Source organism: Sapajus apella, unplaced genomic scaffold (genome assembly GCF_009761245.1).
Source record: "Sapajus apella isolate SASKATOON/1434 unplaced genomic scaffold, GSC_monkey_1.0 scaffold28, whole genome shotgun sequence".
Taxonomy (NCBI): Eukaryota; Metazoa; Chordata; class Mammalia; order Primates; family Cebidae; genus Sapajus; species Sapajus apella.
The window spans coordinates 16,046,525-16,059,406 of NW_022436968.1; the positions used below are offsets into that span (position 1 = coordinate 16,046,525).

Consider the following 12,882-nt stretch of genomic DNA (forward strand, 5'->3'; position numbering starts at 1 on the left):
TTCATATAAAACCCAGGTTAATTGTTAATGCCCCAATTTCCAGCTGAGACGTCTCATCAAATCAAGAGAACTAGAGTTTCTAGAGCAGCCAAAGGACCTGGATGATGCTCACGATGTGCAGATTCATCTCCGGTGCTCTCAAGAAAAGCAAGCACATGCAGACCATCTCTACCGACTGGCCCTTTCCTTAGGAGTGGACATCATCTCATCAGTGCAGCGGCCTGTAAGCATCATTTACATTTACAATTACATTATCTAATACGTTTAGACTCAGGTCCAGCTGGGGCTTGGGCTAGCATATGAAAGAAATCAGACAGATTGCTTAGTATATGTTAAATTTAAAAATAAATTAAACCGTTAGGGTAGTTATTTGTTATTAGTTTCTACCCTTAACAAAAGAAAAAATATTAAGTAAAAAATCTGAATATAAAAGCCTTGTTGAATACCTGTATTCTCATGAAAATTTTTCAAAAAAGAATATTTATATAGCAGATCCGTGTAGTCTGGTGTTGTAGTCAGTTTGTTGCCTTTGATGTGTGTCTAACGCAACTAAAAAACTAAAGCTTTAATTTTATTTAGCTTGCATTAATTTAAATATAAACTTAAAATTGATCCTCAGTTTAGTTATTGGAAAACTTTTAAATATGTTGGGAACAATTTGGGTATGGGTCCTATCAACTTTTGAAACTATAAGTTTTATAAAATTAAAATACAGATCAAATATTTCTGAGAGAAACTTAGCAACAAATGAGACATGATCAAAGTATGAAATACACACCTGATTTCAAAGAGGTAATATGAAAAGCAATCATATTAGTATTTTTTATGTTACTTACATGTTAAAATGATGATATTTGGACAGAGTTGGTTAAATCACCTATATTATAAAAATTATTTTGCTGTATCTTTTTATTTGATTGTTTGATATGACCCCTAGACAATTTTAAATTATCTGTGTGGTTCACATTCCATTTTTGTTGGACAATGCTGTTTTAGCATTGCAGATCTGGAACACCATCTAGATCTTAGAGTTCATCCAGGCGAGAGCTCTCATTTTATGGATGAAGAATTTGAGGCAAACAGAAATTCCCGCCTTACCCATAAAAGCCAAGAATGGAGGAGTCCAAGCATCCTGATTCTAGCTAGAGTTCATTGAATCTGCTTTATGCCACTGTCAGACTTCAAAAGAGGGGCCTAAAAGAGAAGGAAGTATTTCCAGATGAAATGTTTATCAATTATACACTGGACACTGATTCTTAAAAAAATTCTTCTTCAGTTTCAGCACGTTGGCTCACACCTGTAATCCCAGCACTTTAGGAGGCCAAGAAGTTCAAGAGCAGCCTGGCAAACATGGCAAAACCCTGTCTCTGCTAAAAATACAAAAATTAGCCAGGCATGGTATTGTGCACCTGTAATCCCAACTACTTGGGAGGCTGAGGCAGGAGAATTGTTTGAACCCAGGAGGCAGAAATTGGAGTGAGCCGAGATCCAGCCTTTGCACTCCAGCCAGGGTGACAGAGTGACTAAGATTCCATCTCAAAAAAAGCAAAACAAAACAAAAACAAAAACAAAAAAATCCTCCTCCAGATTTCTAACTTGAGGGAGAAAAGATTATGTTTATTCTAACAATAGGTATAACATTAGTAAAATCAAAATGGCCCATTTTATTTTAAAGTACACATAAGATATCCACTAAACTATTTGAAATGCAGTGAATCTAAAATATTTTTTTAAACTGAAAGATATAGAAATATAAATTATGTTGTTAATGGAATTGGCTTTTTGTCAGGGAAGAGCTTTCTTTTTGAAGAGTTTTATTTTATTAGTACATTTATTTTTAAAAGAAAAACCAAGAAGTCTTACTTTGTGCAAATAATGTAAATCGTTCTCCAATCCTCTGGTCTTGGCCCTGGCAGCCCCGCTGTGCTGAGCCAAGATTGGAGCACTTGCATAATAAACCTGAGGTTAAGCTCAAGTTGACAGGAAAATTATAGTGCAGAAATCAAATGTTTCTAATGCATATTTTATGCCTTTTGAAGTAAAAATTATACCCTATAATGAATGGTGTCTCTGAGAAGTTGGGTGTGACGAGCGAATCTTCAACACTAGAGATTCGAGCTGGGAAATGTCTTTTCCATAATGTTTGACGTCTTGCTTCTTTCTGAAGTAATTATGTTCAAATATGTTTAAAGTAAAATAAATCAGGAGCCTATTTCTTTTTTTAAAAAAGTGTCATTTATGAGGTTTATAATGCAGGTAAATAGCCTACTTGTCTCATAGCTGTTTCATGCATTCTCCCTGTTACCCTCATTTGTCTCCTGTAGCCCTGCTCTAATGTTTCTGCAAAGTACCTACAGCAGCAGCTGGAGCTCCTTGAGGAGGACAGCATGAAGTGGCAGGCCAAAGCTGAGGAGTATGCACAGATCCTGTCCCGTAGTGTGGAGTACTGCACCACAAGAGACGAGATAAATGAGGTAGGGTGGGAGGAGTGACAACTGGCACATTGCCAGAAAGCTGTTTGAACCTGGTACGTGTCTAAATGTCTACATATGCACACACTCCCATGCACACACAGACACACAACACATCAGGAGACTTTCTTCTCACTGATGTCTTTTAATCCACTGGGCAGTGACATCAGGGCTCTGGAAGTTTGAGTAAACTTCAAGCTCTCAAATTTGTTGAAGTCAGTATGATGTCAATGCTTAGAAAAACCTGTAATTCAGTAGTACAGTTTTTTGGTTGCTTTCGTTTGATTTTGCTTCCCCCTTCACCCTCAAACCTGTATAGCAGTCATTTGCTTGAGTGGATATAGCTTTTTCGGGACACAGAGGAAGGAGTGACATTGACCAGTTCGTTGCAGCCAGCTCCAGCCTGCTGAGATTCTATTTAAGGGTCATTGACTCATGGTGAGTCAATGGTGCCAGGGAGCAGGCACTTTGCTTTGGAGCTACAAAGTATTATCACTGAAGTCAAGTGGCTGGTTTCATATTTATTCAAACTGAGTGGCTTTTATGGCAAAACAACTCTTTGAGAAAAAATAAATAACAGATTAAAGTGATCCTCTGCATCCATGTACTTCCACATGCTTAATTCTATCCCCTCCCCCTCAACTGTAACCAATCAACAACGCCTAGATACTCACTAAATCACAACCACCACCTGCTTCTAGCTAAGCTTTCCATTGAAAGGCTTACTTGTTCTAGGAGAAAATGACTCACAGATTGGGATAATGACAGTTCTAATTCTTGACTGGGAACTGATAGCAGAACACAAGGGCACCCATAATTCTAGATTTCTCTCCATTTAGAGCAAAATGTTTCTGAGCCCATTCAGCCATAAGTCCATTGCTAAAGAAACTGGTGGAAAAGGAGGTGGTAAACTTTCTTCGCTTTCTGTTTATGCCCAGTTTACATCATCCAGGCCCAGCAAGTATCAATTATTATCCAACAACATTAAAGCACAGATAGAAGTATAAATGACTCTTGTGGTCTGGCTCTGAAGTGGCCCTTCCTGCAGGCCACACTTTTATAGGCCATAGGCAGGTGGAGGATGGAGCATGGCTGGAAGGAAAACCAGAGGGGAAGACAGCAGGAGTGGACACTTTGATCCCCTTCAACAGGAGAGAAGCAGAAACTGACATCTGATAATGATGTTCATTTCAGCAGTGTGCTACAGGACTGTAGAGTTTCTGCTCATAATTTGTGTTCCAGGGAGTTACTTTTGGCTAGAGAGGCATCAACTCTTCAGGGGTAAACCAGTAGTGTAACTTGCTCTCTACATGATAGAATGGCTACTTCAAGTTCCTGTACTGCTGCTTACACGTCCATCAAGCCTTGTTAAGGAAAACAATCAGAATACACTGGTCTCCCCAAGGCTACAAAATGTGGATTGATGGTTATGGAAACCATTCCTTTACAGTCTTTCCTTAAAGTTATCTTCTTTCTTCCTCCTTCTCTCTTCTTTCCTTCCCCCTCCTTCCTTTCCTCCTGCTTTCCCTCCTTCTCTTCCCCCTCCTGTACTTCTATCTGTAAACCTTTTCTTGCCAAAATCCTCCCTCTTTGCAGTGATGGTTGGACTCTACATTTGCTAAAGCAAAAGTAGAGCAGGCTGAGGGGTTTTCCTAGCCCTCTCTGGCTTTGTTTCTATCTCCCTGAAGAGCTGTGACATTTATGAAGCTGGGTCTCCCTGTTCAGGCCCTTCCAGCAGGGTTTCTATTTACAGGGACTGCCTCATGATGAGACTCTGCTTGAAGCCAGCCAGCCGGGATGACAGATGTTCCTTCCTGTCAACAGTAGGGACGCCCCAGGATTGTCTGTACCGTGTCAGGAATGAGCAACCAGATACATGACAGTTTGATTTAGGAATCAGATAGCACTTTAGCATGCTCTTACATTTTATGAGAGATATTCTTCCCATTTGCTTCCACTACAGATCCAGTTAATCTATCATATAACTTATAATTTCACATTTAAATGACCTTTGAGAACCTTGGGTCTTTGTCACTTCTCCCATTTTTTGTGGAGATATAATGAGTGTTCATACCCTGGACTTTCCCATCACAGGCCTAAGGGAAAATAATCAGAAGGAATATTTTCAGTGCCCCTTAGGAAAATAAAAATACATGAGTTGTACTTTATATAGTGAATAGCAGAGCCCAAACAGATGGCCAGTTTCCACAATGATGATAATACTTGCTATCTAGACATTATTATTATTTTTATCACTATTAGTGTTTGGATATAGGTGCTTAAGACATATGTAAAATGAAATATGATATGTTACACTAATTTTTTCTTCATAAACAATTAGATAACATTCCAGAGGACTAAACCAAGCATAGAATTTGATTTTTAAAGTTGATTTTCAAACACAGTTTCACTTCCAATGTGCTTAAAGTGCTGTTAGAAAGTTCACAGACTCTAATTTGTAATAGATTTTGGAGAATGTCTAGTTCAGCATGTTCATTTTTCAGATGGGAAAACTGAACAGCGTATGACTTTTATGTTAGGAGTATGCTAGAGGACAACAGAGTTTCAGCTCAGGGTGTTCTAGGGAGTCACTTCAGGCCGCAGACCATTTGTTGGGCACCAACATGCTTATCATTTGTTACACTCAGAATTCACCACGTAATATTTCAGTGCCATTCAACCACTGCCTGGTCTGATGTTAAATGTCTTCTTTTTCTATGATTTCCTCTCCTATCCCTGTTTTCTGCTATATCTAAGATGTTTGTATGATCCAATATAATAGCACAGTTCATTTGGTTATTTCCACAAAAATACTTTTCTTGACTGTGCTGTAGCTAACTTATGTGGTCTTAACTGAACTGAAAGCCCTTAGAAAAGAATTCAATACCTCAAGGCAAAATAAGGTATTCTAACTGTAATTCTAAAAAATGTAATGTGATGCGCCTTAACGACAATGAATGATAGTTTGTGCTCTATCTTTGAGTAAAAACCATTTTTTCATAATTTTGTATGAAGACATAGGAAATTGTAAGACCTCATTTTCTTCATGTCTACCTACTAGAAAAATAATCTTCAGACCACCACTTTGTGTTTTTTTTCCTACCCAGTTCACACAAAGATACATTTGTATGCATGAATGCTGAATATAGTTCATATTTTTTCTTGCTTGACTGTATAAATAAGTTGTTCATACACAAAGCTCAATAGACATATTCTCTGCCATATTGCGTGACACAGAAACATCATTCTTTACACACCTACATTTAGAAATGTAATAATATCAGCATGTTTTCTTCTTTCAACCTGACCAAAAAAATTACCCTTACATTTACATGATCATAATGGAAATTTGTAACTAGAGGTTCATATTACAGATCACAAACAATTACTTTGCTGAAAAGAATAGTAATGACAGAATTGAATTGGTATCCATTTTCTCAAAATAAGTTTTCCACATAGAGCTTCCAGATAATTATTTTACCTGACCCTGAAATTTTCCACTGTAGCAACATCTTGCCCATCAGGAATTGTGCAGAAAAGGACTTAGTATATATGTTCCATGTATCAGTCACAAGTTCTAGTGGCACAAATTCTTTTTTAATTTGAATAAATCAGTCATATGAGTTCCAGGGATACAAGTTGATTAGTAGCAATAAATTAGAATACAGGAATAGTGTTGACACTATAGACACATACACAATAAAATGAAAACCGCCTGACATTGTATAGCTCTTTGCCACTGAAAAAATGACCATGAAATGAGAACGAGTTTGCATAGACAGCAAACCACCCAATGGGGTAGCACAATGTTATAGTACAGACAATAATTATTTTCCAGATTTATAACCTGAATTCATCATTTTCTTTAAAAAGGACTCCATTAGATTCATTCAATGAATGTGTTAATGTGGCTGCTGTGTACCAAGCCATAAGAATACAAATAACAATGGTGTATACCTGTAATCCTCACATTTTGGGATGCCAGAGTAGGAGGATCACTGGAGTCCAGGAGTTCAAGTACAGCCTGGGCAAGATGTGAGACCCTGCCTCTGCAAAAAGAAAAAAAAATTTAAATTTTACTTTAAGTTCTGGGGTACATGTGCAGATCATGCAGGATTATTACATAGGTATACACATGCATGGTGGTTTGCTGCCTCCATCGCCCCATCACCTACATTAGGTATTTCTCCTAATGTTATCCCTCCTCAATGCACCCACCCCTTGCTATCTCTCCCCTACCCTCCACCCCCCAATGGACCCCAATATTTTATGTTCTCCTCCCTGTGTCCTTGTGTTCTCCTTATTCAACTTGTGAGTGAGAACATGCAATGTTTGGTTTTCTCTTCTTGTGTCAGTTTGCTGAGAATGATGGTTTCCAGCTTCATCCACGTCCCTGTAAAGTACATGAACTCATCCTTTTTTATGGCTTCATAGTATTCCATGGTGAATATGTGCCACATTTTCTTTATCCAGTCAATCATTGATGGACATTTGGGTTATTTCCAAGTCTTTGCTATTGTAAACAGTGCTGCAATGAACATATGTGTGCATGTGTCTTTATAATAGGATGATTTATAACCCTTTGGGTATATACCCAGTAATGGGATTGCTGGGTCAAATGGTATTTCTATTTCTAGATCCTTGAGAAACCTCCACACTGTCTTCCATAATGGTTGAACTAATTTACACTCCCACCAACAGTGCCAAAAGCATTCCTATTTTTCCACATCCTCTCCAGCATCTGTTGTCCCCAAATTTTTTAATGATAGCCATTCTAACTGGCATGAGATGGTATCTCAATGTGGTTTTCATTTGCATTTCTCTAATGACCAGTGATGATGAGCATTTTTCATATGTTTGCTGGCCTCATAAATGTCTTCTTTTAAAAAGTGTCTGTTCATATCCTTTACCCACTTTTTGATGGGGTTGTTTTTTTCTTGTAAATCTGTTTTAGTTCTTTGTAGATTCTGGATATTAGCCCTTTGTCAGATGGATAGCTTGCAAAAACTTTTCTCCATTCTGTTGGTTGCCGGTTCACTCTAATGATTGTTTCTTTTGCTATGCAGAAGCTCTGGAGTTTAATTAGATCCCATTTGTCTATTTTGGCTTTTGTTGCCAATGCTTTTGGTGTTTTAGTCATGAAGTCCTTCCCTATGCCTATGTCCTGAATGGTTTTGCCTAGGTTTTCTTCTAGGGTTTTTATGGTGTTAGGCCTTATGTTTAAGTCTTTAATCCATCTGGAGTTAATTTTAGTCTAAGGTGTCAGGAAGGGGTCTGGTTTCTGCTTTCTGCACATGGCTAGCCAGTTTTCCCAACACCATTTATTGAACAGGGAATCCTTTCCCCATTGCTTGTTTTTGTCAGGTTTGTCGGAGATTAGATGGTTGTCGATGTGTGGCATTGCCTTTGAGGCCTCTGTTCTGTTCCATTGGTCTATATCTCTGTTTTGGTACCAGTACCATGCTGTTTTGATTACTGTAGCCTTGTAGTATAGTTTGAAGTCAGGTAGCATGATGCCTCCAGCTTTGTTCTTTTTGCTTAGGATTGTCTTGGCTATATGGGCTCTTTTTTGGTTCCATATGAAGTTTAAGGTGGTTTTTTTCCAGTTCTGTGAAGGTCAATGATAGCTTGATGGGGATAACATTGAATCTCTAAATTACTTTGGGCAGCATGGCCATTTTCATGATATTGATTCTTCCTAACCATGAGCATAGAATGTCGTTCCATCTGTTTTTGTCCTCTCTTATTTCCCTGAGCAGTGGTTTGTGGTTCTCCTTGAAGAGGTCCTTCACATTCCTTGTTAGTTGTAGTCCTAGATATTTTATTCTCTTTGTAGCAATTGTTAATGGAAATTGACTCATGATTTGGCTCTCTGTCTGTTATTGGTGTATAGGAATGCTTATGATTTTTGCATGTTGATTTAGCGTCCTGAGACTTTGCTGAGACTTTTCTGAGACAGAGTCTCATTCTATTGCCCAGGCTGGAGTGCAATGGCACGATCTTGGCTCACTGCAACCTCCGCCTCCCAGGTTCAAGCAATTCTCCTGCCTCAGCCTTCCAAGTAGCTGGGATACAGGCATGTGACACCATGCCTAGCTATTTTTTGTATTTTTAGTAGAGACAGGGTTTCACCATGTTGGCCAGCCTGGTCTCGAACTCCTGACCTCAGGTGATCCACCCATCTCAGCTCCCAAAGTGCTGGGATTACAGGCATGAGCTTTCATGCCTGGCCCTGCAAATTATTTTTTTAAATTAGCTGAGTGTTTTGGTGTGCGCCTATAGTCTCAACAACTTGAGATGCTGAGGCAGGGGTATCTCATGTGCTCATAAGAGGCTGCATCGAGCTGTGATCATGCCACTGCACTCTAGCCTGGACAAGAGAGTGAGATTCTATTAAAAAGAAAAAAGAAGAACACAAACATCTTCAGGAAACTTAAGAGTCTAGAGTGCATTAAAACCCCTGGGGCTTCACAATCACAGCCATTTCTCTGGTGGGCCCCATCCTGGGTCCATCTGGATGATATGTGTAAGAGGATAGGAAAAATTATAATTTGCTTTAAAAGCATCCATTCCATAAAGTCAAAATCTTAACATTTTGGTGTTCAACATCTGCATAGTGACTCTGTGGAATCTTCCTGAAGAATAAAGAGAGCTGAAGTTTGAAATTATGGTTGTCTTGTCCAGAAAACAAAACTTAACACATTATGAAGCCACAAAACATACAAAATTGATAAAATATTTATTACTGATACCTGCTGCTACCTACAGTTCAGGATGGAGCAATTGTCATGTCTTCCCAATTTGGCCCACTTTAAGTGGCCAGCAGCTGGCCTCAAGCACAGGAAGACAAAGGCGTGGTTGCCAAAAGGAAGGAGGTAAAAAAGTCTTGTCCGGAAATCTCTCTAACACTAAGTCTGAATATCCTACAAGTGATAATTGTAGCAAGTCATTTGGGTTAAATTTTGAGTCTTTGGGTCTCTTGATTTTGAATGAAGCATCCCTGGGAGGTGGTAACATCACAGCCTTCTGTTACTGAACATGAGCATCAGAAAGCTTTTTTCTGGAGTGACTAAAATGACAGGCAAGAAACAACATTCATGAAGTGGACATTATGGAAATTGACCAGTCATTTTATATCTTTGCTTCTCGCCAAACATGTGCCGTAGTTCTAAGGAAAGTCTTTCTTTTTAAATGCATTAAATGCATTTCTGTTTTAAAATATGCCATGTCCCTCACACAAATTGGCCTTGACAGCAGCAGACTTACAAATAATACATTCTTGTGCCAAAGCTGGCTCAACCAGCTTCATCAAGACTAAGAATAGCAAGCCAGCCTCACTTGGCATCAGCCTCTTTCCCTTCCGCTTCTTTCCAAAGAAACTTTGTTCAATTCTAACCCTGAGAGGGGGCTTAGGGCATGCTGGAAAATTTGGCAAAGATGCGAATCTGCTAATTTCAAAAAAGCTATAGTTTTTAAATCTTAATAACTTTTCTCTAATTATAGCTACATTAACTCGGCCTGTTTATTCTATGGTAAATACGGAGGAGCTGAACACGTGGAAAGATGGGAAAATCAAATTATTCATTAAAAAATATATTTTTTCTAATTTTCTAAAGACTTTGAGGGACTTTGATATGAATTATAACATTATTTAAAGATTTCTAACAGGGTAAAGTTTTTCCCACCCCAAGCTTGGGATGTTTTTCTCCACGTATGTGCTCGACTTGAGCAGTTGTCTCAGCCCCATCCCGCCATTCCCCATTGTTGACAAGTTGACTAAAGTTAGAAACAGCTGCGTGAACAATGATACCACAGCCCAGCAAATATGGCACTCAGTACCTTTAAAAATATGGCCACAAGTTATGTGGGGATTAGATGGGAAGTTAAGTTTTCATGTTGGAAAGCGCAGGTAAGAAAATTAAGTGTGGCAAGATTTTTCAATCGCTGAAGGTAGCTTCATGCATACTGCCTTCTACTTGTATCTGCAGTAGTCCTGAATTTGAGATGAAAAAGGCACAGAGATTTAGATTAAAAATGAATTTCCGGTGAAACCAAAAGAGAAAAGTGCCAGCAACTTTGTCAAGGGAGCTCATGTGTCAGAAAGAAGCTGATCCCATTTCACGTACCCATAGTGTCACGAACATTCTTTCACCTTATAAATCGTCTTCAGTGGAAGTGCACACGTTCTGAAGCAAACAGAAATAAAATCACACTCATCATTTATCAGTCTTAAATTTCTTAATCCAAAGTAGATTTAAAGTCTCATGGTTGAGAATTAAAGTATTAAATCTCAGCTTTTCTTGGTATTAGACAGTTTTCAAATAGTCATTGAACTTTTCCACTTGAAGTAGATGTAATCTGATGGTTATCAGGTTAATGATCGATCCCCTCTTCCTTTCTCTAGACTAAGGTTTTCTGATATATGTCACATTTCAGTAAAGAAAAATTTTTTAAAATAACCATATTTTATAACATAAACATAAAATTTATTTAGAAATAAAATTTATTTAAAACATAAACATGAAATTTTAAAAAATAAATATACTTCTACTTACATATAAGTCTATATTTTATATAGTCATAAACTCTGTACTCATTAAATAGTAACTTGTTATTGAGGTTTTTTTTAAACAACACTGTGTGGTTTCCTCAGATGTGGCACTATTACATTTATAAAACTCCTGCCAAAATTTTATGTAAATTACTAAAGATATAGTCCCTTTATATCTCAATCTTATAAAATTGACATTATCCTTTCCTGTTAAAAATCAAACATATGCACATTAAAACATTGAGTGCCATAGAATGCAAATATTTATTGGTTATTTCACAAATATGTCAACTGAATATGATCTTTTAAATATTCCCCTGTGTTTCTAATAGATAAATAATGTTCAAATTATGAAGCTTTTCACTTTTTCTGACTATTACTGATTTATTTATCAGTTAAAGTGGTTCATGTGGTCTCTGTGCTTGATTTAGTTTGTTACTTAAAAGTAATGTTCAACAATTTCATTTACCATATAAACTAAACAACACTGATTAAGTATATGTGTATCAGATGTAAAAATTTTTTCAGTGTAATAATTTCCTTGTGCAGTTCCACTAGGGCTTTAAAGTTGATGTCTCCAAGATATGTTAAAATAAGATAAGATAAAGCCTTTATTTTCACAGTCAGCAGAATTTGAAGTAAGCATTTTGAGAAAGCATGCATTTTGTGGGGCAAGCATGTTTTTCTGCATTACAGTTCTAAAATCTAGCATACGCATGGTCTTTATTCCCTCCCAATTAATTTGTTTCCTGTCATTGAAAAGAATTTTAATGTTTTTCTGACTTCTTTTATCTTAGCTCAAATTTATCAGCCATGACTTTGTTCACTCTTGCTGTTAAATGCCTCCATATAGTCTGAGGTTTTTTTTTTTTCTTCTGTGCTTTGCTTTGTTGATAATACAGAGATGTCAATATGCTTATCTTCCTTAAATATAGAGAAGAGAGACAAAGTGGTGCATTTAATGGAACTGGACTGCTTAGAAATTTGGTGCACTGGTAAAGCTGAACGGTTGTTAAGACTGTCAAAATCTATCTCCTATTATTAATGTATAGCTATATGCTTTCTTTATACACAGGTTAGCATAGCCATCATTAGCAACAACTCTCACTGTACCTTTTTTGCTTTTGAAGGATCTCTGAAGTTAATGATCTATGTCTAAAAAGTAAAACTATTTTCAGAACTGCTCAAGAAAAATAATTTTTTAACTGGGCAGATATAGTTATTTTTCTAGTAAATCTCATCATATTGGGTCTTCTGTTCTACCCCACCAATGCCCTAGGTGGTCTAAATGTCAATGCTTCATTGACCTCTTCAACATGGATAGCTCTTTGGAGCCTTAATAAATGTATACATGATGGCTGTGAGAGAGTATTGGAAGATAGACCTGGGACAAATATTACCGTATGGAAAACAGAAAGATTGGGAAAAAGATATCAAATAAACACAAATAAGAAAATTAGAGTTGTTAAAAGTTTATGTATGATATGTGAGAAATTTTCTTACTTGAGGGACAAAGGAATGCTCTATAGATATAATCTTAATTAAAAATTATAAATCAAAAAGTATTAACAAACATTTTATAATTACTTATATTTGGAAGATATATTTAAATTCACTTTGTATGTCCACTTGGCAAATTTGTTTTCTGTTGAAAATTACTCTGAGGCTGGGATTGGTGGCTCTCGCCTGTAATCCTCGCACTTTGGGAGGCCAAGGTGGGTGGATCATTTAAGACTAGGAGTTCGAGACCAGAGACAGCCAACATGGCGAAAGCCTGTCTCTACTATAAATACAAAAATAGCAAGGGATGGTGGCACACATCTGTAGTCCTAGCTACTTAGGAGAGAAATAAGAATTACT

At 37.3% G+C, this 12,882-nt stretch overlaps 1 protein-coding gene across 7 annotated transcripts in view; it reads left to right on the top strand.

Annotated features, from left to right (window-relative positions):
- The window catches only part of CCDC141 (coiled-coil domain containing 141), a 219,532-nt gene that overhangs the window by 165,350 nt on the left and 41,300 nt on the right, over window positions 1-12,882 (top strand). For all 7 annotated transcript variants that reach the window (XM_032292805.1, XM_032292807.1, XM_032292811.1 and 4 more), the window contains 2 exons: window positions 44-223; window positions 2,325-2,474. In XM_032292805.1, coding sequence (XP_032148696.1) covers window positions 44-223; window positions 2,325-2,474 — 330 coding nt within the window. The remainder of the gene's footprint in view (window positions 1-43; window positions 224-2,324; window positions 2,475-12,882) is intronic.